General features: G+C 45.8%; 2 protein-coding genes across 2 annotated transcripts; both read right to left on the bottom strand.

Annotated features, from left to right (window-relative positions):
• Window positions 1-15,893: 15,893 nt before the first annotated feature.
• On the bottom strand, window positions 15,894-17,689 carry LOC124673391 (disease resistance protein RPV1-like). Its single transcript, XM_047209476.1, has 2 exons — window positions 16,149-17,689; window positions 15,894-15,966 (listed from the first exon to the last, which is right to left on the bottom strand). The coding sequence occupies exons 1-2, from the start codon at window positions 17,687-17,689 to the stop codon at window positions 15,894-15,896; spliced, it is 1,614 nt and encodes a 537-aa protein (XP_047065432.1).
• Window positions 17,690-17,924: 235 nt separating this feature from the next.
• On the bottom strand, window positions 17,925-26,540 carry LOC124673392 (disease resistance protein RGA2-like). The gene is made up of 3 exons (XM_047209477.1): window positions 26,274-26,540; window positions 17,982-19,061; window positions 17,925-17,930 (listed from the first exon to the last, which is right to left on the bottom strand). Exons 1-3 carry the CDS (start codon window positions 26,538-26,540, stop codon window positions 17,925-17,927), a joined length of 1,353 nt encoding a protein of 450 aa, XP_047065433.1.
• Between the last annotated feature and the right edge of the window lie 883 nt (window positions 26,541-27,423).

The raw sequence follows: 27,423 nt of genomic DNA on the forward strand, positions 1-27,423 counted from the left end.
TTGGGCTGGTTTTATCTACCGGCCCGAACGAGTAGCAAGAGCACGTCAATGAGCAAACGTGGCGAGGCTGATCCTTGTGATCGGCCCCAAAAAATTTATGAAGGGACATTACAAAACCTTCACCGAGCAAGCAACGTGGAGGCCGATTCCAAGCAATCGGCCGAAATTATCCTCACCATCCATTCTCGCCTGGGTTCAACATGTAATCCAACAGAGCCGATACCATCAATTCTCTTGACGGAATCGGCTCTGGGGGCACCTAGTGGATAAAACACGAGGATATGCAGTAGAAGTGCCTCATCCTTTGGTGATGAGTATTAAAGTATGGGGGCCGATGCATAAATCGGCCGTAAAAACTCAAAAAATTCGAAAAAATTTGAGCACAGCCGATGCAGCAGACATCGACTCAAGAGATATAATTGTGATAATTAGAGGATCAATGGAGCAGGAAGTGGATCTTCTCTTTAAGGATCTCCGGGTTCTCTTTGCGAGTATTCGTTCGTCATCGGCTGGGGCAGTTTGAGGATCATAACCCTGACCAACGACGAGAGTAGCATAAACGTGCAAGTCAGGGTAAGGATGAGCCTAACGAAGGGAGCATATCTCTTCTAGGACCAGGAGAACAGCCGATGACGAAGCAATCAGCTGTAACGTTTTTTGCCTAAGGCTTGACCAAGTTTGTGACTTGGTAGCTGTCACTTCCAGGGGTTGTTACGCCCAGGATTTTGGAGGGCATCATAAATTCAAAGGCATCCTCACCGGAAGTTACTTCGGCCTACCAAAGATGATGAGCCGATCTGACCAGCCAGGCGCAAGATGTGAGCTGGAGAAGCTCGGGGGGCATCTCACCTTGAAATTTCTTCACTCTGAAGAACCGATTTTGTTGGAATCGGCTGATGCTGCATTACGAGTTGGAAACCGAGGATGACCGACTTGGTCGGCTCACTGCTATTCTCGCCCCGACTGAGGCTCGGGGGGAGCTTGCCACGAAAGGTCCTTTGCTATAAGGAGCCGATTTTACTCGAAATCGGTTGGCTCGCATTTCAATTTATCGTGAGAGATGGTTGCTGTAAGAATACAGAGCAGGATTATAAACGTCACTGCAGACTATCACAAGGGAATTTGTGGACAAGTGATGCCTGTTCTGCAGAAGTGGCAGCTTCAACGTTTGAGTTGACCTAGCAACAGTCCTGGGGCTCTCCTGAAAGCAAAGAGGATCCGGAAGAGAGGGATGCGGCAGAAGAATGTCTGAAATTTAAAGTTAATAAGGAGACTGGACATTATTTCAGGAGTTTTGCCGCTAAGTTTAACATTCCATTCGGTTGGATCTGCATTTACAAGATCTAGGGGTTGCACGATTATGGCTTGGCCCTGTTTGACCGGGAGTTTGGGGGGTCCGGATGGATCTATCTCGAGATTTATCGTGAGAGACCGATGCATTGCCATCGGCTCATTAAGCATTGGCTGAGTGACGATCGGCGGATCAGCATAAAGGAAATCGGCAAAATCAAATTGGGGAATTTCTTCATTGATAAACCAGATTTCTTACATAGAAGAGCTGATTAATCTCAAAAGGGAGTACTAAGGGGATACATTGCCCCGTCTACTACTGCTAGTCCTATGCTAAAGGTCCTATCTACGGGCCGTCGCTGCCCTCGTCGTCACCCTCGCTGCCGCTGTCGGCGCTACTCCCGGCGGGCTCGTCGTCGCTGCTGTAGCGGCCACCGGCGGGACCTTCGTTGTCCTCGTCCTCCTCATCGTCGTCGTCATCACTGTCGTAGTCACTGAGATTCCCTGGCCAGGGGCAGTGGCGTTTGGCCGGCGGCTCGTCGGAGGGGCTGTCGTTGTTGTCCTCCTCCTCCTCTTCCTCCTCCTTCACCTCCTCGGAGGAGGTGAAGTCATCCCAGGAGAAGCGATCGTCGTCGCTCTCCTCCTCCGATTCCCCGTCGCCAGCGAAGCGCAGGTCGCTCTCCCCGTCCGTCGAGGACTTGTCATCCTCGGACCAGATGGAGAAGTCATGGTCTGGCTCCTCCCCGGCTTCTATGGCGCGACGGGTGTTGGCCGCATGGACCTCTTGTGGGTTCGGTTCTGGCGTCGGCTCGTGGGAAGAGGAGGACTCGAGAGAAAGTCCCGATGAGGCGGAGGAGGAAGAAGACATGCTGCGCAGAAGGGCTTTTGGAGTGCTAATGCGGAAGGGATGAGGAGAAGAACTGCTCGGTACGGTTGGATAAAAGAAGTGGGGATTTAATGTCCGAACGGTTTTCGAGGAAGTGGTGCCAAAAAACTGTCAAATCGTGCAGAGAAGTTGGGAAGGCAAGTTGTCATGATGGAAGTACTGCGACGGTTTTGCTCTGCCACGACATGACCCCTCGGAGGAAACAGCGAGTGGTTTTGAAATTATCATTACCAAAACCAGGGGGCATGTGTTATCACCAGATTTTGGCTAAATCAGGAGATGGGCCGCGATCAAGATGGGCTTGGAAGATTACACGTGGAAGATCTCTGAAGCGGCCTTGCACGGAGAATTTGGGCTAGATTGCCCGTGTATCTTTAATAACAGTAGATTGTATCTAGATTAAAAGTTAGAGTTTGTCTCGTACACGGTGGGGATCTCCCACGTTAGAAAGTCCGCTGGACTATAAATATGTATCTAGGGTTTATGGAATAAACAACAACCAACGTTCAACACAAACAAATCTCGGCGCATCGCCAACTCCTTCGTCTCGAGGGTTCCTCCGGTAAGCACCATGCTGCCTAGATCGCATCTTGCGATCTAGGCAGCACAAGCCTGCCCACGTTGTTCATGCGTTGCTCGTGCTGAAGCCTTTTTGATGGCGAGCAACGTAGTTATCTTAGATGTGTTAGGGTTAGCATCGTTCTTCGAATTACATGCTTTCGTTATGCAAACCTTGCACATCTAGCCGCCCTTACACCTATCTCAGGTGTAGGGGCGGCACCCCGCTTGATCATAGTTTAGTAGATCTGATCCGTTACGGTTGCTCCTTGTTCATCAAGGATTAGTTTAACATCCGCAATAGTTAGGCCCTACAAAGGGTTGGAGGATCCAGCGGCGTGTAGGGTGACGTTTGCTAGCCCTAAAAAGGATGTTCCGGGGATCAACCTCGTGTTGGTTTTTAGGCCCTGTCTAGGATCGGCTTACGGCCACCGTGCGCGAGCGCGAGGCCCAATCGTGAGTAGGATGATCCGATTATGCGGTGAAAACCCTAAATCGTCGTAGATCTCATTAGCTTTATCTTGATCAAGCAGGACCACCATATATTCGGACACCTTGTACGAATCATGGGTGGATCGGCTCTTTGAGCCGATTCACGAGATAACCCGAGAGCCGATCGAGGCTCGTATTTAATGTTTACGTGTATGCCATGCAGGAAACTAAGCGAGGCATAATCCACACCTTCCCGACCGGGTATAGGTCGGGTGGCACGCCCTTGCGATAGCATCGGACGTGTGACCAGGAGGCTTTGCGGGCCGTCGCTCTGAGGGACTGGGGCCAGCCGCAGCCCTAGTTGTTCCCGGCTCTACTGTGTTGCCCGTCTCTGCCCGCCAGGGGGTTTCAGACGTCAACAATTGTGTGGAAGATGATTGTTTGCAAGAAAACAGTAAAAACAAGTATTGCGGCAGATTTGTATTTCAGTATAAAAGAATGGACCGGGGTCCACAGTTCACTAGAGGTGTCTCTCCCATAAGATAAAAGCATGTTGGGTGAACAAATTACAGTCGGGCAATTGACAAATAGAGAGAGCATAACAATGCACATACATGTCATGATAAGTATAGTGAGATTTAATTGGGCATTACGACAAAGTACATAGACCGCCATCCAACCGCATCTATGCCTAAAAAGTCCACCTTCAGAGTTATCATCCGAACCCCTTCCAAGTATTAAGTTGCAAAGCAATAGACAATTGCATTAAGTATGGTGCGTAATGTAATCAACAACTACATCCTTAGACATAGCATCAATGTTTTATCCCTAGTGGCAACAAGACAACACAACCTTAGAACTTTCTGTCACTGTCCCGGGTATCAATGGAGGCATGAACCCACTATCGAGCATAAATACTCCCTCTTGGAGTTAAGAGCAAAACTTGGCCAGATCCTCTACTAATAACGGAGAGCATGCAAGATCATAAACAACACATAGGTAATAACTTGATAATTAATATAACATGGTATTCTCTATCCATCGGATCCCGACAAACACAACATATAGTATTACGTGATAGATGATCTTGATCATGTTAGGCAGCTCACAAGATCCGACAATGAAGCACAATGAGGAGAAGACAACCATCTAGCTACCGCTATGGACCCATAGTCCAGGGGTGAACTACTCACTCATCACTCCGGAGGCGACCATGGCGGTGTAGAGTCCTCCGGGAGATGAATCCCCTCTCCGGCGAGGTGCCGGAGGAGATCTCCGTAATCCCCGAGATGGGATTGGCGGCGGCGGCGTCTCCGGAAGGTTTTCCGTATCGAGGTTCTCGATGCGGGGTTTTCGCGACGGAGGCTTTAAGTAGGCGGAAGGGCAACGTGGGGGGTCACACGAGGGCCCCACACCACAGCTCGGCGCGGCCAGGGCCTGGGCCGCGCCGCCCTATGGTGGCGGCGGCTCGTGGCCCCACTTCGACTCCTCTTCGGTCTTCCGGAAGCTTCGTGGCAAAATAGGACCCTGGGCGTTGATTTCGTCCAATTCCGAGAATATTTCGTTACTAGGATTTCTGAAACCAAAAACAGCAGAAAACAGCAATCGGCTCTTCGGCATCTTGTTAATAGGTTAGTTCCAGAAAATGCACGAATATGACATAAAGTGTGCATAAAACATGTAGATATCATCAATTGCTAACCCTCACTATGTTTTATTTAAAGATTATTATGGTGATGTTTATGCAAAATATGTTGGCCCTTATGATGGTTATATTGTTTGGTCTATTTGGGTCCCAAAGACCCTTGTTGCTAACAAAATAGGACCCATTGAAAAATGGGTACCTAAATCCAAGAATTGATCTCATGTAGGACTATACCGCCGGAGGTTCAAAATGGGTGCTTGATAGTGGATGCACAAGTCATATGATCGGCGGCAAGGATCTCGTCAAGGAGTTGAGGCCTAACATTCATGAAATCACCATCTCCTTAGGCGATAATTCAACATCCGAGGTATTGGGTTTTGGCAAGGTTGTGGTTGCACACAACATTACTCTTGTGGATGTCATGCTTGTCAAAACCCTTGGTTGCAATTTATTGTACGTTTCCGCCCTTGGCAAGATGGGTTTCGCCGTCTTTATTGATAATGATATTGTGGTCCTCTTGTGGACCAAGACTCTAAATGTCACTTTCGTTGGGTACCGCGAAAACAACTTGTATGTGGTGGACTTGTCAGGGTCCACCAAGTCAAGTGTGATGTGCCTATTCGGAAAGGCGGATGTGGGTTGGTTGTGGCATCGCCGCTTGGCCCATGTCAACATGAGAACTTTACAAAGTCTTCACAAGGGGAATCATATTGTGGTACTAATGGACAATGTTTCTTTTGCCACATGTTCAAGGAAAGCTAATCTCATGCCCACAGATCTGAATCCCTAGTTCTTTCTCCTCCTTAATCACCCCATTTCTTTTCCTAGCGAGCCATAATCCTGATTTTCCCCTTCTGATCCCGCCCTAAATCTGATTCCCTACTGTATCTTCCACTTGACTATATCTGTACAACCACGATCTATTCCCTGAACCTTATTCCCCTCTTTTTCCCTAATAAGCCACGATCCAAAAATCTTCAATTCTCCCCTTCTTCCTCCCGCAGAGTGAGTAAGATTTGTACTGTTCTTCCAGTTCGGGATCAAGGGAGAGTCCTCATAGTGGAGCTTGAAAAAACAACGGGACACTCTGCTTCTCCTCCACCGACGAAGGCGGACGCTATCAAAAAAAAAATCTTACTGTGTCTGCTGAGCTCCTTCTATAGCTCCATCCCACCAAGGAAATTCGGGAGGAATCAATTCCCGGTACCTAGTACCAGTAGCAGTTTGAAGGCCATTTGGGAAGTGGCGTCAAGCCTTTATGTGCCATTGAAGCCATGAAGCTCATCGGCTGGAATTGTCAAGGTAAAGGAAAGGACCTAGTCAACTCTACCAAAATGATGTACCTTGACAGACTCATGAACTCAACAGGTGCACATCTAATTTTTGTTTCTGAAACCAGATCATCTAGGTGCACTTCTTCCCAGCTTAATACTCGTTTTAATATTGCTGGTAGTTTTGTAGTTCCATCGATTGGTCTCTCTGGTGGTCTTTGGTTGTTGTGGACAGATGAAATGCAAGTCTATGTCAAGTTCTCTAACCGCTACATTATTTTAGCAATAGTTGAACATGTACCTACTAATATTCAGTTTTTGTTGGCTTGTGTTTATGGGGATCCCCATCATCGCCACACCAAGATAATTTGGGACCATATTTTTACCTTTGTGCATGATAATCTAGGAAAGCCATTAGTATGCTTAGGAGATCTAAATAATATCATGTGTGATTTGGATACCACTTCGGCTAATATAAATCACTATCGTATGCGTACTTTCAATGGCTATGTCAAACAATGTGGTCTCCTTGATCTCGGTTTCAGTGGTCCTGCTTATACTTGGACAAATAAACGTTTCTCTTCTACGCCGGTGTTTGAACGTCTTGATCGTTGTCTTGCGAATGCTGAATGGTGTGATTTATATCCAAATACAAATGTTTTTAATCTTCCTATACTGTTTGGTGATCATGCTCCTATTCTTGTGACAACCGAATCTAAATATCGCAGACCAAAGCTAAAATTTAAATTTGAGAACTGGTGGATTATGGAGGAGGACTTCCAGAATGTTGCTAAAGCTGCTTGGAACTTGTCTATTAATAAACCCTTCCATTCTAGAACGACTAACCTTGCAGGTACTCTAAAAAAATGGTGCAAGAAGAAAAAACCGATTCAGCAGCAACTTGACACGCTTCAACAACAAATCAACACCATCCAGATGCAACCTATTCAGAACCAAGACCATTCCATTGAGGTAAAACTTATAGCTCAATATGAAGAAAACATGACTAAACTTACCGAGTTTTACAGGCAAAGAGCGAAAAAACATTGGGCGACTGAAGGAGACAGGAACACATCTTTCTTTCATAATGCGGTTCTCAAGCGAAAGCGACGCAATCGTATTGTCTCCATTAAAGATGCTCATGGAAATAATCTTTTTGACCCCGAAGACATTGCCCATGAATTTGTTGACTATTTCAAAAATATTTTCCACTCCTTGTCTTCTAACAATGACATGTCATTCTTGAATACCTCTCATCCCCAAGATGCACACGATTTTACAAACTCAATTCCGGACAAGCAAGAAGTGTGGGAAATTCTCAAATCCATGAGAAATAATGCTTCACCAGGACCTGATGGATTCAATGTTGGCTTTTACATTTCGGCTTGGAGTTGGATTGGAGAAGATGTTACTAAGCTGGTTAGAAATTTCTACATCACAGGTAATATCCCTCCTCGTCTTAATGAAACTCAGATTGCTCTTATACCAAAAAAGCTTGTTTGCCATGTTCCTTCAGACTTTAGACCAATCAGCCTTTGCAATGTTGTTTATAAAATAATTGCAAAATCTTTGGCGAATAGATTAAAACCACACTTACCAGATTACATCCATCCCTCGCAACAGGCTTTTATTGAAGGTAGGCGTATTAGCAATAATATTATTGTAGCTCAGGAAATCGCTCACTCCTTCTCTCTTAATTCTTGGGATGGAATTGACTTCATGCTTAAAATTGATTTAGCCAAAGCTTTCGATAGACTAGAATGGCATTTCATTGTGTCGGCTCTCGCACGCAAAGGGCTCCATGTCCATTTTATTAATTTAATCTATGCTTGCATATCTTCTCCAACTTTTTCGGTTATTATTAATGGCCAATCCTTTGCCCAATTCAAAAGTAGCAGAGGCATAAGGCAAGGATGCCCTTTGTCTCCTTCTCTTTTTGTTCTTGCGAGTGAATGAGCTTTCACTCACACTACAAGACGAGTTGCAGGTAAATCATCTCTCCGGCATTTCTCTGGGACCGAATTGCCCCCCTATTCACTCTCTTATGTTTGCGGATGATCTGTTAGTCTGTGGAAAAGCTAATGTGCAGGAGGCTACTACTATATCCCATATTTTAGCACAATTCGTCAACAATCGGGGCAACTTCCAAACTGGAACAAATCAGGTATAATGTTTAGTAAAAAAGTTAACTTGCAGAGTTAGACAAAGCATTAAGCAAATATTTCCAGTCCCGGACATCGACAAAAACACTATTCATTTGGGGCACCCTCTCATGCTTCCAGCAAAAGATAGATCAGCGAGCTTACAACTTTGTCTATGATAAATTCAAATCAAAACCGAGTGCTTACAAAGCCAATAGATTATCACATGCGAGCAAGACTAACTCTCATAAAATCTGTCTTTTCCTCTATCCCTGTTTACTATATGTCTAATATTCTTTTTCAAAGAAGTTCCTAGCAAAAATCATAGCTATCATTAGGAATTTCCGGTGGACAAGTATTAAGGAGGAACAAACTACAAGAACCATGTGTCTTAGGGCATGGGCGGACATTTGTGTAGAGAAGAAAATGGGAGGACTTGGTGTTAGAAATATGCAGGCCTTAAATCAAGGACTGATTCTTTCGGCGGCATGGAGATTAGCAAAAGACCCCCAAAGCCACCTAGCTCTCATCCTTAAGGCAAAGTATCACAATGGCACATCTATTTGGAGAGCAACATCAAATGTTGCAAAATCGGCGTTTTGGGCAGCAATTCTCAAGGTGAGACCTCTCTTAATTTCAGCCTCTTTTAATCAGATTGTGGATGGAAGTAGTTCTATTTGGAGTTCCCCTTGGTTCTCCATGTGGCAAAATATTTATGACAATCTTATAATCCAACAACCCCCCTTTGTTTATCCTGCCACGGTCAAGGATCTTTGGATCCCTAACCAGAAAATGTGGAATACAGATTTAATAAAATCTCTGTTCACACCTGAAACTGCTGCTGCTATTATTGAGACTCCCATTGTGAATATTGATGGGCAAGATACTCTTGTTTGGAAACTAACCCCTTCGGGCGTATGGTCCTCTAAAAGCGCTTACAAACACTGTTTTAACAATCTTTCTTTGCCTGCTAATCAAAGACCAAAAGTTGTGCCTCCACCTATTGTAAATCTTCTTAATCGAGTATGGCAAGCAAAGCAAATGGCTCCAAGGGTGCGGACTTTTGCTTGGCGGCTGTCAAGCGTCGAGCTCTTCCCACGGGTAAGAGAGCTAGCAAATTTTCAAAGCACATCGTACAAGAGTGCTGCGGATGTGGTGTTGTGGAGGACGAGATGCACATGTTTTTTCTTTGCACTTTTTCAAAAGCGGCCTGGTTTTCTAATCCTTGGTTTATCGAACCGAGATACTAGCTCAAAATCATGGATCGGTCTCCCAGATGATCCAAGCTTTACTCTCCTCGGGTCATCCTCATATTAATATTCCTAATTTATACACATTCTTGTGGTGTCTTTGGAAGGCTAGGAATGATGCACTTTTTAATAGAAAATCTACTAATCCTCGCCAAGTTTATCCTGCTGCAAATGCAATCTTGCAGGGATCTAGACTTGAAAAAAATATCTCCAAACAAGAGCATCAACGGATCAACTTGCCAGAACAACGAATGGAACCACAACAAGATCCTTATTCTCTTGCGAGGTAACATTATCCGTTGCGATGCGGCATGGAAGAGTACGGACAATCAAGATCCAACTCCGAGCTGGAATAGGCATCACCATTCAACTCGAAGGAAATCATCATTGCAAGCAAATACACATTGCAGCCTTGTCTCCACCAGACTCACTCTCCTCTTCGAGCAGAAGCTTTTGGATTATTGTTAGCATTAAAGGTGGCGAGACTTGCTCAACATACATGATCCCCATGTCTTCACAGATTGCTCCACCTCGGCATCGGCAGCAAAAGCCACCTCGATTCTCCGTGCTCCAGGTCATTGGGTCATCAGACCAACCTTGGCTGAAATCCAAGCAACGGGCGTCTTTCACTCAAGCAGGATAGCTCATATTAACGGATGCTATAATGTGAAGGCTCATCATCAAGCTAGACTAGGTCTCGGACTCGAGTTCTTCTTCTCTAGCATTTAGATGTCTCTCCTCTAGCGCAGGACAATGCTTATTCAGAGATGTATTCTCCACGTATAGTGTGAATCCTTTCACACTTCTTTCTGTAAAATGTTGCTGATATGAATAAAAAGTTTTAATGTTCAAAAAAAAAAAAAAAAAATGTTTCTTTTGCCAAAGATCGTGTTTGTAGGGCTTGTGTTGAAGGCAAAATGCATGACTCTCCGCACCCAAGCAAGACTATTATCTCTTCCAAGAGGATATTGGAGCTCCTTCTTGTGGATCTCTTTGGTCCTACCACTCATGCAAGTCTTGGTACGAAGAAACATTGCTTCGTGATTGTTGATGACTATTCAAGATATACCTGGGTCTATTTTCTCAAGAAGAAAGATGAGACTCAACAAATCTTCATTGACTTTGCCACCGAGGTGCAACGTCAACACATCCTCTCTATATTGGCAATAAGATGTGACAACGGCTCCGAGTTCAAGAACTACACACTCAATGATTTCTTAGTGATGAGGGGATAAGACATCAATATTCTGCTGCATACACCCCTCAACAAAATGGTGTTGCGGAGAGGAAGAACCAAACTCTTATGGATATGGCAGGATCTATGATGGTGGAGTACAAATCCCGCTATAATTTTTGGACTGAAGCCATCTCCACCGCTTGTCATTCTTCTAACCGGCTCTATCTCCCTAAGGGCTTGAACAAGAATCCATATGAAATACTCACCGGGAACAAGCCTAATATCTCATACTTCAAGGTGTTCGGGTGTAAGTGTTTCTATAAAATCAAAGGAGTTCGTTTATATAAATTTGCTCCTAAAGCTTTGGAGGGTATATTTGTTGGTTACGGTGTCGAATCTCACACTTATAGAGTCTTTGATATATCCTCCAGGATTATCATCGAATCTTGTAGTGTGAAGTTCGAGGAAAATGATGGCTCCCAAGTGGGGCAAGTTGATGTTTGTGCAGGTGATGAAATACCTCAAGATGCCACAATAAGAATGGTTGTGGGACTTTTCCGCCCCGTTGAGGGACACGGTGTGGCGTCTCGGGAAGGACTATGCTCTACTATGGTGGAGCCCTCATCTTCACAACATCAACAAACTCCATCTCTTGAAGCTAATGATGCACCAACCCAAGAACAAGAACAAGACCCCCTCTAGTGTGCAAGATCAAGTCCACGTTTCTATTCTTGTAGATAGTGTTGGACCTCCAAGTGCAGAAGTTTGTAGAACAACATCAAGTTTCCGTTAAGTGGATCACCCAAGGTTTACCGAACTCAGGGAGTTAGAGGTCAAAGATATCCCTCTCAAGCAACCCTGCAATTAGGATACAAGAAGTCTCTTGTGTCCCCAACACACCCAATACACTTGTCAGGTATATAAGTGCACTAGTTCGGCGAAGAGATAGTGAAATACAAGTAATATGGATGATTATGAGTGGTAATTGCAATCTGAAATAAAAATGGCAGCAAGCAAACATGTAGTGAACTGGTTGTAAACTGTATTTCAATGCTTGGAAACAAGGCCTAGGAATCATACTTTCACTAGTGGACACTGAAAGAACATCTCTCCATAATTATGTTTTGTGTATTTGATGACAACATATGTGATGATCTAATGTGGCTTAGTGTACAGATTTGATCTACATTATAGTTTGAAGTGAGAAGTATTAAAACGGGAAAAGCCGTGGATGAAAAGGAAGAAGAAAGGAAGAAGTCTGGAATTTCCAGGCCAGAAATTCAGGGCCGAAATCTGGCCACAATATTTCACTAAGGACTTAAGGTCCAGAGCCACTGGATGCCCCCCGGAAATTTGCCCGGACATTTGTGTCGAGGGGGCGGAAATTCCGGCCCAGACATTTTGAGAATTTCTGGCCCCCAAAATTTCGCTCAGGACCTGAGGGTCCAGGCTCTCAGTATACCCCCCCCCCCCCCCCGGAAATTTGCGCGGACATTTGTATCGAGGGGGTAGAAATTTCGGGGGGTGGGGGCAGAAATTCTAGCCCCAACTAACACCGGAATTTTCGGCTCTAAAAGTCTGCAACGGCTACAATTGGTGGGTGGGTATAAATACCCCCTTCTTCTTCCAGCTCAAGTTTCTCAATCTTGTTCAAGTTCATCCACCATTAGAGTCACTTCAAGAAACACAAAATTCACTAGATCTCCTCCTCCAACCATCCAAAGCTCTTGATCTTTTGAGAATCGAAGGAGAAGACCCCGATCTACATCTTCACTGAAGCGATTTGCATTTCCCCCTCATATGCTTGAGGGCCCCTTTGCTAATGTTCCTCTTTGGAAACCCTAGTTATTTGTGATTGATTTGTTCTTGTTGTTGTGTTATTACAGATATTGGGAGCCTCCAATTCGGTCGTGGATGTGTGCCTCAAGAATCTTGTAAAGCCCCGATTTCCGCCTCGAGGAAATCCCTTAGTGGAAGTGGGCTAGGCCTTTGTGGCGTTGCTCACAGGAGACTTGAGTGAGGCCTTTGTGGCGTTAGTCTGGCCTTCGTGGCGACCACACGCCTCCAAACGTAGATGTACTTCCCTTTGAAAGGAAGGAACTACGGGAATCATCTCTATGTCTCCGCATGCTCCACTCTCGGTTACCTCTATCCTTATTAGCTCTACTATATCTTGTCTAGCTATATCTTGCTTAGTAGTTGATCTTGTCATATAGGTAAATTCATATAGTTGGATATCTAGAGAATTTACCTTTGTGTCAAGCCGAAATTGAAAAAGAACTAAAAATTGGTTAGAACCTAGCTATTCACCCCCTCTAGGTGCGGCACACGGTGCACACATGTCACCTTCCCACCGTTGGACAAGGTGTCCCCGGAGATCACATAATAAAACCACTTGAGTACCACAATAGTTGAAGCATAACATCTACTAATTCAACTAGATTACAAAGCTCATGATCACATAAAGATCATACATAGAGAGATAGATAGATCACATAGCTACCGGTAAAACCCTCAGCCTCGGGGGAGAACTACTCACTCCTCATCATGGGAGATATGCCTATTTGGCTAATACCTGTGAATAATCTCATAGACATGTATTAGACCAATTACTCTAGCAACGGTGTCATTGTTACCAAAATAATGGATAAGGGTAAAATACCCTTACAAGAAGCCGTGTTGGATCTGCATGCTCGTCGTCACCTGCGCGGTCTCCCTCCCCTGCGGAGTGGGAGTGCCCATTCGCCATGTACTTCGAGTTCATGGTCCACATCACCGAGGACCCTCTTTCCAGAAAGAAACTCCCAGATAAGTTCGCGGAGTTTCTACGGGAAGCTAGCTGCGGCTAGTGTCGGTGGTCCGTCGAGGTTCTATTCGACGGGCAAGACAAGATGTACCATGACGTTGGCTTCAATAAGTTTGCCTGCGCCGATAGCCTAGAGGTCGGATGTATGCTGCTCTGCCGCTACAAAGGGGATGGCAACATGCTCGTCAGTGTATTCGATGACTCATCCTGCCGCAGGCACTACCACAACGATGACTCCGGCGAAGGGATCGATGACCACATGTAGGGTGTTCTTTCTTTGTAGCGTAGATGACACGTGCCAATTGAAGCCACTACTGTAGGTTTCTAAATGTTCTTCCAGCGCAGCGAAGAAAGCGCAGACACCCAAAACTCTAGTTTGGGTGACTAGATGTTTCGAATTATGCACCAAAATATATGTATATGTATCTATCTTGCAACCAAAAGAAATGAAAAAATTGCAACCAAAATGCCTTGCGCCATTGAAGCTGCTCCTGACACAAACGGACAACCGTGGCCTAGCGGCCATTTCATTGTCCGCACCCGATTAAACGGACACGCGCAGTCACTTTTCGCGTCCTTTTGCGTGAGGCAGCTCGAGATATCCTTATGGCGGATCTGAGCTTTGCGCATGCCATCCGGGCGAGAGCTTGGAAGTTGGAATACGGCTATTCCTCTTGCTCCTCCAACGATGGGATGGTATATCCTTATGGCGGATCTGAGCTTTGCGCATGCCATCCGGGCGAGAGCTTGGAAGTTGGAATACGGCTATTCCTCTTGCTCCTCCAATGATGGGATGGTATATCCTTATGGCGGATCTGAGCTTTGCGCATGCCATCCGGGCGAGAGCTTGGAAGTTGGAATACGGCTATTCCTCTTGCTCCTCCAACGATGGGATGGTATGGGATGATATGGAGAGACACAGAAGGATGCGTACTTCAGTTTATGTTAAGATTTTAGGGTTTTCCCAGGGCATATGAAATTATGAACCATCCGATTACGTACAGAGTGTTCAGATTGATGCGGGTGGACTGTGTCCCACTAGGTTCAGACATTTTGTGAAAATGTCCTTACGAAGTTCAGTCTTTCACACAACGTGCCATTTTCTAAAAACCCCAGCCATGTTCATGTAAAGATAATGCCCAGCCCCAAACGTGTCCTTTTTGCCCTTTGTTTTACTCTTTACTTTTTATCCACGAAGGAACTTTAGCCCGTACATTAGATGGGCAAGGACAAAATGTATCTTGGGTCAAGCACATTAGAGTCTAATAAGTTAGAAGTAGGTTAGAAGAAAGGAGAGCTTCGGATTGCTGGGTCGATGCGAGTCCAGGTGGGACAAACGTATTCTTAATGTGTAGCTGTCGGAGGGGTTGTGTTGCAAATCTGCAAGAAAGTGAACGGGGCTACGAGAGAAGTTTGCAGAAAGGACATGGAGACAGACCCAACATGGATTGGAAAGAGAAAACGACTGTGCGGGCCGTGCCAACTCCATCCATACCGTAGGGTAATTACGTATATTTGGAGAGAAAAATTTGACTTACAAATTTGGTCAATAAAATATAAAATATATGTCATAAGAATTTTGGTATAATTTTTATAACATATATCTTATATTTTATTGACCAAATTAGTAGTTAATTTTTTTTCTCGAAATGCGTAATTGTTCTGTAAATCGGTATGGAGGGAGTAGTAGTTTAGCACGTGGACTTCACTTTGCATGAACCAGCTGGAGATGGAATTAAAGCTTGTACCGACAACCAAAAAATCATATAATCCCTCCATACCAGTTTACAGGGTAATTACGCACTTCAAGAAACAAGTATAAGTACAAATTTAGTCAACAAAATAGAGAATATAAGCCACAAAAATAATACCATTGGATTCGTATTCATAAAATATTTTCAATAAGATAATTTTGGTGATATATATCTTATATTTTATTGACCAAATTATTAGTCATTTTTTTCTCTCGAAATGTGTAATAGCCAGTATGGAGGGAGTACTTCCTGTCACTTCAAAGAACTGCTAGGATTTAGAAAACGTGAGTATTTTTTTAGACGAACTTTTATATGCAGGGAAAATAACATTCTACATATACCTTCTTACCTTGCGATTTCTTAATTATGTGAACCTCTATCTTCTGAGCTGATATGTCACCAAACTAATTTAATTGCATGCTTATTATAAACTTACATTGGGCGACAATTGCCGCAAGATTAAGGATTCGCGAAGGCATCACACTGCAAATAAGCAAGATCAAGAGTTCAGATTCAACAATCAAATTTTACATGAATGGGAAAGTAAGATCTCAGAAATCATCATGTATTGCTGCTTGATAGTGACCGCCAATGGAACATATGTTGCACTAGTAGCTCCTGAATATCAAATGGCATTCTGCTACGAAATTTGTTTTCATACAATCTGTCGACGTGGCCATTTTCTATGCCACCTTGACCTCATTTATCGATCTGCCATCCTCCTCGATCTCTGCCCAGCTAGTACTTGCATGTTCTCTGCAAAATGAACAAGGTTAACACTTCGATCTGCTATGCACAAATTATTCGAGATGAGGTCAATGATGGCTACCCAATTTTCCTACATAAGAAACTTTGACCAGTAACACATGAACCAACAATGGGAGGAGTGTAAAACAGAAAGAGAACAATAAAATAGTGAGCAAGATGATGGCACATACTGATAATTCTTATTGGGGATGTGCGCCAGCATTTTCTTGATCTCCTCTAGCTGACACCACTTCTCTAGTTCTGGGCAGTCAAAAATACACAGCTCCGCGAGGTTGGTGAGTTCTTTTATGCTATCCGGCAGCGAGATGAGCTGTTTGCAGCAGACAATCTTTAGTTCCCGGAGAGAGGTGAGGTCACTCAGGTATTCTGGGAGGCATGTGCCGTCATAACCATTTATCTCAAGGCACTGCAGATTAGGTGGTGGCACTAATTCCCCTAACAAAGCAGTGTCCTCCACTGATCTGATCGAGTCCAGAGTCCAAGAAAGTTTCAACTTTTCAAGCTTTTGTTTCTCCAGCAATCTGATTCTCTGTGCTTCCTCTTCATATTTAACTTTTTCAAGGCCGCTTATCTGGAGCTCTTGGCAATTTACAGTCTCCAGCTGAACAATGTTGCTGCTGCTATATATATCGTCGTCATCGATGATGTGAACCACAAAGTTGCAACTTACTAGACCCCTGCAGTTCCTCAGAGCTATGAACTTGAGAGACTTCATTTCACCTATCTTCTTGAGTCTGATGCAGCCTGAGAGGTCCAGTGTGTGCAGTTTGTTGAGGTTACCTAGACTTTGCGGTAGATCAGCAAGAAGTATGTTATGAGATAAGTCCAAATGCTCCAGACTTGACAGGCTGCTGACACATGATTGAATGTATTGGAGACTTTCCTCCTGTGTCTTGTAGTAAAAGATATGATTCAGGCACATTGACAGGTTCAGATACCGGAGGCTGGTGAGCTTGCCCAGACCATATTTTAGCTGTTGGAGACTGGAGCGATGTGGAGCAAGATAAGAGCAAGGGTTTGACAAGTTCAAATGCTCCAGGTTGGTGAGGCCACCCAGACATTTACCTATCCCTTCGAAACAAGACCAGGATGATAAATCCAGGTATACTAGTTTGACGAGTTTCTGCAACACTTCTAGGATATCTGACAATCGATGGCAGCATGACAGGTCGACATGCGACAAGTTCACGAGATTCCCAAATGATTCCGGAAGAGTAGCGAGCATTGCGCAGCCTGACAAGTTGACATGCACTAAACGGATTAGCTTCCCAAATGATTGCGGAAGAGTTGGGAGCGCAGAGCAGCCTGACAAGTCGACATGCACTAAACGGATTAGCTTTCCAAATGATTTTGTTAGATTTACCAGTCCAGGGCAGCCCGATAACTCAATATAGATCAGATTTGTCAGAAGCCCAAATGACTCAGGCAGAGCTATCAGTCCAGAAAAACCAATTATCTTAAGATGCCCCAGGCATCTCAGTTGCGAGATGGAGTCAGGTAGCTTCTGAATGGAGCTCTCCTTTAGTTCCAGGACATGTAGGCATCTCCTAGATGAAAATGTGTCATCGTTAAACTCCACTCTGCTACAGCCGACACAACGCAGCGCCCTTGCATTGACATCGTCACCAAGATTGCCATAATGATTGATTTTTAGCATGTAGTGGTCAGATCCTCTTAGTATGCGTGCCAATATATGGGCCAACTCGTGCATGGTGAACAAGATCGCACCCTTGTAGTGTGTCACTCTCGCCTGCAACAACTTAAAGCATGTGCACATAATTACAAGATGCATCAGGAAATGTACATTTTCAGAAAGTGTAACTACGGCAGTTGTACTTGAGTTGCACAAAAATAATGAGCAACTTAAGTATATCGACATGTGAGGACTTGGGTATCTATCTAGGAAGAGAAAGTATGATAGAAATAGATCAAATACGGCTGCAACTTTATTCCTATGAATAATAACAAATATAAAAAAACTGAGGTCGTAGACAAATACTCACGGGGTCTGACTCTGTAGCCTGAAGGAATGACATGTCCAATAGCCTGGCAATATACGCCTCCGCAATCTGTGTGGCAGACAATCTTTCAGATGGCTCAATGAGATGGAGAGCGATCCATTGATAAATCAGGTCATCTTTGTCTATATTGTGGCCAATTGGGAAGATGGCAAAATAAGCAAAGCAGAGCCGCAAGTTTGATGGCATACTCATGTAGCTTAACTCCAAAGTTGAAATCAGAAAGTTAGATTCCAAAGTATCGCTGAAAAAGTAATCCCAGCCTTTCCAGGTGTACTTCCAGGCATCTCTTTCCCTGATCCATATCCACCTTCTACGATCTCGCGAATCTAGAATATCCGCAAATGCTCGAGCCACTGATGGTAAACCCCAGCACTTGTTTGCGATCTCCAGCCGTATGTTCTTCAACTCTTCTTGTACTTCGAAACGGACTGGTTTATTGATTATTTTCCAGCACGCATCGTCGGCCAAGGGATTTAGCCTGTGTGGCTCAACAGTACAGATTTTCCTCGCGATGGCTTCATTGCTTGTGGTCACTATGACATCCACCTTGTCACCCAAGAAGGTTAACATGGACATCAACAGCTGCAATTGAATGGGATCCTCCTCCCACAGGTCATCCAGAACAAGAAGCACCTTCTTACCATTAAGTAGCTCCTTAAGGCACTTCATTACATATGCCATTGACATTCCCTCCACATGTGAACTAGAACATGGGTCATTGATGTCTTCTTTTTCTCCTCCTCCTGGCATCACCTGACAGAGTATAGACTCGCATATTTCATGGAAGTCAAGTTCTGGGGAGACATAGACCCATACACGAAAGTCATATTGTTGGAGGGAGTCGGTATCGTCGTTAAAAACCATTTGTGCCAAGGTTGACTTGCCGCTGCCTGGAAACCCGAATATTGGTAGAATGATGCAGCCAAGGGGCCGATGTGTGACATTTCTCGCAGAAGATAGCAGCACCGCCAGTATCCTCTGTTTATTTAACGCCCTTCCGATAACAGATGTTTCTTCAAAACATGGTATTGTTGCCCGTTGGTCCAAAACTTGCCATCGCAGCTGGGTGAATGCATTCTCTAACACAGAAATGTAGGAATGCCAGTACTCCTTTAGCCTTATCACTTCATTCTTCATGGCAAGGCGGGGGAACATCCTTGTCATCTGCAATAATCTCCATCATTAGTTATATATCTTGCTTAGGGAAACATCAACTTATCCAGCAAGAGGAAAGAACTAGTTGCCCGTTCTGGTTGGACTGGTGGTCTGGGCGATTACCGCTGCGTGAGCGATACCCCAAGCTGTTCGGTTGTTGTTCTCTCCCCTTCTTGATGGTGCATTCGGCCCGCGATGGAGAGGGCTGGCGTATCCATTTCCGTAGGCAGTTCGGCATGGTCGAGATGGTGGAGTGGGATAACCGGACCAGAGAGATAGAGGGGTTTGCGCCCTCCGAGGAGGTGGACGGGGTCTCCTGGAGTTTGGAGGCCTCGGGAGCTTATTCGGCTCGTTCCCTCTATGTCCGTCTATCGCAGGGGGCAGCGGTGATGCACTTTAAAGAGGTTTGAAGTCTGCACGTGCCGCCGAGGATCAAGATCTTCCTCTAGCAGTTGATTAGGGGTCGGCTACCAAGTGCAGAGCAGATTGCCAAGAGGCAGGGCCCAACCAATGGTGACTGTGGCCTTTGTGACGAGGTTGAGGATTGTAGCCATATCTTTTTTGGTTGCTCCTTAGCCAGATTCATGTGGGCAGCGATCAGGGAGATACTGCACTGTGATTGGAACTGTTAGAATATAAGTTGTATTAGGTTAAGAGTCCTAGTTGGTTTTGATATAGGACTAGGTCGGTGCCTAAGTCCCTATATATATCTCTTGTAACCGGCACAATACAATCATCAATTATCAATCCTATACAATTCTACATGGTATCAGATTAGTTTCGATTCTAGGGCATGGCTCCCACGCCCCCTACCCCGCCGCCGCCGCCCCCTCCGGGATTCTTCGAGTGGCGCAACGCCATGGCCGCCGCCGCCGCCGCAAAAACTTCCACCTCCGCCCAACCCCCTCCTACCAACACCACCGCCATCTCCTTTACCGACACTATCGCCGATATTAGCCCCTATATCCCCATAACTCTAGACCTCGCTGCTCACAACTACTACCATTGGCGTCACCTCTTCGACGTCCACCTCGGGCGATGCAATCTCCGATCTCACGTTGCTGCCGACGCTCGCCCTCAACCTCATGATTCACGAGTGGGTCAAGGACGATCTCGCCATTGTCCAATGGATTTACATGCGCGTCTCCACCGAAATCTTCAATCTCGTGCACCGTGATGGTGCCTCCGCCGCCGATCTCCGGACAGCTCTTCGTCGGCTCTTCCAGGACAACGTCGACGCTCGCGCCAACATTCTCCACACCGAGCTTCGAACACGGTGCAAGGCGATTCACCCGTCGGTGTCCACCGTCAACGCCTCAAGGCGATCGCGGACGAACTCCGTGAACTTGGTGATCCGATCGACGATCGTCGGCTCATCAACGTCCTCCTCGTCGGTCTTAGCGAGCGGTTTGAGAAACAGGCCTCCTTCATCCCTATGATGCGCCCGCGCCCTCGTTCGCCGAGGTTCGCTCGATGCTCCAGTGGGCCGACCGAGCTCAAACTACCAAGGACTCCCGTCCGCAGCTCTTCATCGCTGCTCCTCGCCCGCCCGCGCCACCGCCGACACAGCCCACCTCCACCAATGGCTCCTCCTCAACCATCGAGCCGGCGTCCAAGTCCCAACTACCGGGGTCGCAACCCTAAACCGCCGCAGCTTCGTACGGCGCCTACCCCTCCTCCGCCCTCGGCTCCACCGCCCGCACCACCAATCGCACCAACGCCGCCCCTCGGATGGCGTCCTTCTCCTCGATCCGTGGACCGGACTAGTCCGGGCGTGGCCCATGCCCCGGTCCGCCCCGACGCCCTACGGTGCTCCTCCGGCTTACACCGGCAGCCGGCGGCCCGGCGCCCGCCCTCATGCCGGTGCCCCCGTCCCGGCCCCACGGCAGCCGACGGCCGCGTTCCACGTCGCCCCCGCCTACAACGCTCCTCCTTATGCACCCTATGGCGCCGCTCGGTCCCCTACATGCCGCAGCCCAATATGTCGCAGTACAATGATGGTGGCTCGTCTATACGCCGATGCCGGCCCTTCGCCGACGCCTCCATACCCGCCGGCTCCCATGTCTACACCGGCCTCTACTTCGACTCCGAGCCGGGACCAAGCTGCCTTTATTCAAGCCATGAACAACTTTGCTGCACAAGGAAACTCGAGTACGGATTGGATTTTCGATATCGGTGCTTCTAGTCATATGTCCGCATCAAGTAACTTGCTCTCTTCTTGCACACCGTCGCCTTTTCCCTCTATTACTCTCGGTGATGGATCATGCATTCCTATTTATCGCGTCGGTCAAGCCCAAATTCCATCCCCAATCCAACCATTGCTTCTTCGTGATGTTCTTGTAGCTCCCGCATTAATCAAAAATCTAATCTCCGTTCGCCAACTCACCACCGATAATCTTGTTTCCGTTGAATTTGACCCCTTTGGTTTGTCTCGTGAAGGATTACCGGACCAAGACCGAGATCGCTCGATTCAATAGCTCCGGTGATTTATACTCGCTTCATGGTGCTCCGCCGCCGCCTCTCCAACGTCTATGATGGCCTCTATTGCTCTATGGCATCAACGTCTCGGCCATCCCAACAATAATGTGTTATCTACACTTCTTAGTGAATTTTCCATCCCTTGTAATAGAGATTCTCATGATTCTTCTATGTGCCGATCATGTCAATTAGGAAAACATGTTCGTCTTCCCTTTAGCTCCTCTCGATCCTCTAGTACCTTTCCCTTTGAATTACTTCATTGTGATCTTTGGACATCACCAATCGAAAGTGTTTCGGTTTTAAGTATTATCTTGTTATTCTTGATGATTTCACACATTATGTTTGGACCTTTCCTTTACGCAACAAATCGACGTTCACAATATATTTCTCAACTTTCGGCGCTATGTCTCTCGTTCACTTCTTCCTCCCCATTAGATTTATACAATGCGATAATGGTCGTGAATTTGACAACTTTAAAAATCGAAATTTCTTTCTTCAATACGGAATTCTCTTACGCTTCTCCCGCCCCTATACCTCTCCACAAAATGGCAAGGCCGAGCGTTCCCTTCGCACTCTTAATGACATCATTCGCACTCTACTTATTCAATCTTCTATGCCTCCGAAATTTTGGGCCGAAGCCCTCCACACGGCTACCTATCTCCTTAACATTCGACCATCCAAAGTCACTTCTCACACCACGCCATACTTCTCCTTATTTCTTTCTCACCCAAACTACTCCGACATTCGTGTCTTCGGTTGTCTCTGTTTTCCTAACTCCTACTCCACTTCTCCTCACAAACTTTCACCTCGCTCTATCCCATGTGTCCACCTAGGTTTTTCTGATGAACACAAAGGGTACCGTTGCCTCGATCTTGTTAGTGGACGTGTTCATGTCTCTCGTCATGTAACCTTTGCTCGAACATATTTTCCCTTTCTCCGAGCGTCAACCTCCGGACCCTACCCCATCCACCTTATCTCCCACCCCCTCGTCGCAATATTCTTCCTCTCTCTCAACTATCCCATCCCGCTCGCCGCTCCTCGTCGCGGCAACGACAACCTCGCCGAGTTCTCTCGCCGCGGCGGCCCGCTCCTCGCCGCGCCCTCTCTTGCCGCCACCATCGACCTCTCGCCACCGTTGCCTTCCTCAACAACTTCCGCGTCCGCTTCTTCCGCTGCGCCGGGCGCGGATTCTTCATCACCCACACCTCCTCCTCACGCTATTTCCGTTCCGGAACCTACTAATGATCATCCCATGCGTACCCGTGGCAAATCTGGCTTTCGTTTACCTCCCAAAGATCGTCTCAATCTCCACGTCTCTCGTATCTTCCTCTCTCCCAAAATCCTACAAATCAGCTCTCCTCGATCCTAATTGGGCCGCAGCTATGAAAGATGAATATGATGCTCTCATTCAAAATAACACATGGCAACTAGTTCCTCGTCCATCAAACACTAATATAGTATCCGGTAAATGGGTTTTTCGACACAAATTTAATTCCAATGGAAGTCTTGCACGCTACAAAGCTCGATGGGTCCGTCGTGGTTACTCTCAACAACACGGCATCGATTATGATGAGACTTTCTCCCCGGTTGTCAAACCCGACGACTATTCGCACCGTTCTTACCATCGCCGTCTCTTCTTCTTGGCCAATCCATCAACTTGATGTCAAAAACGCTTTTCTTCATGGATCTCTTCAAGAAACAAGTTCATCGTCAAGCAACCTCTTGGCTTTGAACATTCTTCATATCCCGATCATGTTTGTCTCCTTAACAAATCTCTCTATGGCCTTAAACAAGCACCAAGGGCTTGGTTTCAACGTTTTTCCACTTATGCTCAAACCATTGGTTTCACTCCTTCCCGTTCGACACTTCTCTCTTCATCTTTCATCACAATACCGACATCGCTTATCTTCTTCTATATGTAGATGATATTATTCTCACAGACCTTCTTCCCAACGCCTTTTAGATCATATTCTCTCTCTTCTTCGCTCGTAATTTTCTATGTCCGATTTAGGTCTTCTTCATCACTTCTTAGGTATTGCTCGTCATGCGTGACTCTTCCGGTCTTTTCTTGTCTCAACGACGAGTACACTCTCGATCTTCTTTCTCGTGCCGGCATGCTTGATTGTCAACCGTCCCGTACTCCGACTCGATACAGGTTCCAAACTTTCTGCCGACGGTGATCCCTTTTCGATCCTTCTCTCTATCGTAGTCTCACCGGTGCCCTTCAGTATCTTACTCTTACTCGTCCCGAAATTTCTTTTTCCGTTCAACAAGCCTCGTTTATACATGCATGATCCTCGTGTTCCACACTATAACCATGTCAAACGTATCCTTCGGTATCTCAAAGGCACATTAGATTTAGGTCTTCACATAAACACATCCTCTCCCACCTCTTTGATTGCTTACTCGATGCAGTACGGGCTGGTTGTCCCGATACTCGACGTTCCACATCCGGATTTTGTGTTTTTCTTGGTAACAATTTGGTTTCTTGGTCTTCCAAAAGGCAGGTTACGGTCTCTCGCTCGTCGGCCGAAGCTGAGTATCGTGCCGTGGCTCATGTGGTTGCTCGAAACGGTTTGGTTGCGCCAGCTTGCCGTTGTCGGAGCTGCATCGTCCTATTGATCAAGCTACTATTGTTTATCGTGATAATATTTCAGCTGTTTACATGTCGTGGAATCTCGTTCAACGACCGTCGCACCAAGCATATAGAGATCGACATTCATTTTGTTCGCGAGAAGGTGGCTCTTGGTCAAGTTCGTGTTCTACACGTTCCGACTTCGCTCAGCTTTGTCGATATCTTCACGAAAGGCTTGGCGACTACTCCGTTCCAAGACATTCGGTTCGGTCTCAACGTCGTCGAGCCTACCGTTGATACCGCGGGGGATGTTAGAATATAAGTTGTATTAGGTTAAGAGTCCTAGTTGGTTTTGATATAGGACTAGGTCGGTGCCTAAGTCCCTATATATATCTCTTGTAACCGGCACAATACAATCATCAATTATCAATCCTATACAATTCTACAGGAACCCAGCAGGGGCCGGCGAATTCTTAGCGATTTCTGAGGGTCTTTCCGCCCGATACCGTAGACTTGTTTGGTTTGCTTTCGCCGCGCAATGTTGGGCCCTTTGGAACGTTATGAATAAGATGATTTTTGATGGCTCGTTTATCACTAACCCGGCTGATGTTCTCTACAAAATGCTCATTTATATGCAGCAATGGCGGATGCTGGTGAAGTCGAGGGATAGAAGCCTGCTGGACGCGGCGATGGAGGAGATCAAGCGTCTTCATTCCAGCCAAAGGGAGCAAGCCCAAGCCTGAGTGTTTTTTCTTTATCTTTGTATCTGGTTCAGGACTTGTGTTGGCTGTGGGTGTGTTTTTTCGGACGACCTGGGGCTGGGAGCTCTCCGATGTGTGTGCTATGTGTGCTGCATGGTTTGTATGTTGAGGATTCTGTCAGTTGTGGCTTTATTAAGTTAAAGCAGGGCCTTAGGACCTTACCTCTAAAAAGTCGCGATTGAATACTTCCTTGCCCCGAAAAAGGATGTAATTCTTTTTTATAGGCTCATCAGCCTAGCTTGCCATAAAACATCAGCAATCACAAAAACGGGTTAAACTAGATTCAGCGCACTGGTGCAAAAAAATATTTAAATGAAATATTATCTATCGGTCAACAGAATTGTTTCAATCTTTGCTCTGTGTTTTGTGGTCGTAGAGGGGAACTCTTTTTTTCCTTCAAATCAAAAAAAGAGGGGAACTCTTTTTTGTTCTTTTCTTTTTGAGGGTAGTACAGGACTCCTTTACACAACACACCGGCTGTGGCACAACTCGCCCCCACTGCCGGCAGAAAGGGGTATTTTCATCTGATTTTCTGTTACTTACTTGCTCTGTTTCATTGTATGTAGACATATTTTGTGCATATATATATATATAATCTGCGATGAAAATTATGAAACGGATGGGGTAACTATTTCCTTTTTAATTAATATATTGGGCAAAAACTTTTGCTGCATCTTAGAAAAGGCAACGGAGCCAACCCAGGTAGAACTTTTGCTTATGGGGCTGTCTGGCAAAGACCATACAAGTCTCGATTCCGTGAGAGCCGTTCAATACTGGTGCCAGGAGATAGTCTGTGAGAAGTTAGTGTAATGGTGTTTGCCTTTGGTACCCCAGTTATGTAATGCTCATGTGGCTATTTCTAGTTGTGCCTCCCAGTTTTCCTTTTTGTGTTTGTAAGACTATGCCTTAACTGTTGAGTTCACAGCTCGCTGGAACTTTGTGACATTTGGTTGCATTTTAATGGAACCTGGGTTTCACCCCTTTTTATCTAAAAAAGGTAAGGTGTCAAGGTTACTAATAACGTATTTTGTCTTTCCTAGTTTAAATTTTAGTGACAAAATTTACACTAAAAACAAAATGCATTATAAATAAGATTTAGATGGGATCTCACTTGACACTCTAGCTAGAAGAAAACAAAGGAAAAGGGACAAGGCATCAACTTAGCTGGGATAAAAACATAGAGGAAATGCAAACACAGCACACCGTGCGTGATTAGCGGATGAGCCGACTAAGTTGTATAGACGTTCTTCTTTCAAAAAAAAAAAAAAAAAAAAAAAAAAAAAAGCGGCGTGTTAATGTACATACCGTTACAGCAGCCGATGCCCTCGTGTCTTGCAACTCGTCGACCATGTCCATGATCCTGTAGGCGGCTTGCCTGACCTGCCGCAGCCATTCCGTCGAGAAATTGCGATACAACAGCTGCATCTCGGCTTTCTCCAGCACCGGCTGGATGAGCTCAAGCGCATCCAACATCTCCCGCAGGTCACCGGTGAAGTTCAAATGCACCACGGCTTCATCTCCTATGGTGGATCTGAGCTTTGCACAGGCCCTCTGGACGATGGCTTGGGACATGGCTACTTCTTGCTCCTACAGAGCTCTCTATGTTTCTGGTCAAACGATGGGAGTACATAGAGAGAGTGAGAGTGGACGAATCACTCCGGGGTTGGCTCACACTCGTAATCATTGAGCTGCTTGTATGGCTGTGGCGGCTCAGGCTCAGGGGAGCCCCTTGGGACGCCTCCAGGCCTCGTTCGGCCCATCTAAGAGCATCTCCAACAGAACGCTATATCGCGGCGCGCCAAAAGCAAAAATCTGCGCGCGCTAAACCGTTGCCGCGCGCATGATCGATTTCTCCTCCGCCGGGTGCGCCATTTTGCAGCGCGCGTTGGCGCGGTAAAATAGCACCTCCGCCGGACGCGCCATTTTGCAGCGCGCGCGGCGCGGCGCAAACAACAAACACACACAAGTATGCATCCAAGAAGATTAAACAATATATAAAAATTCACAAATATATTGTACCATCCAAATACAATACATTGTTCACAATAATACTTCACACCAAATACAACACGTCCAACATACAATAATACAACATGGTTTTGAGACAATACAACACATAGTTTTCAAACAAATACAACAAATATGCAACTATTGTTGTCCATTCCAATTCCACCATTCTTCCATGAGATCTTTTTGAAGCTCATCATGTGTGTCGTTGCACCAAATGACATGGTATGAGGCAATGAATCGGGCAATCCTATGTGCGGACCTCGTCACTTGCACGGGAACCCCCATCAAGTCGTAGTGGGTATGATCCACATCTTTTCCGCGATCATCCTCTATAATCATGTTGTGCATGATTACACACGCGGTCATGATATACCAAAGGTATTCTTGATCCCAAAATCTAGCTGGTCCTCTAACAATGGCAAATTGGGCTTGCAAAATCCCAAAT

This window comes from Lolium rigidum, chromosome 7 (assembly GCF_022539505.1).
Source record: "Lolium rigidum isolate FL_2022 chromosome 7, APGP_CSIRO_Lrig_0.1, whole genome shotgun sequence".
Taxonomy (NCBI): domain Eukaryota; kingdom Viridiplantae; phylum Streptophyta; class Magnoliopsida; order Poales; family Poaceae; genus Lolium; species Lolium rigidum.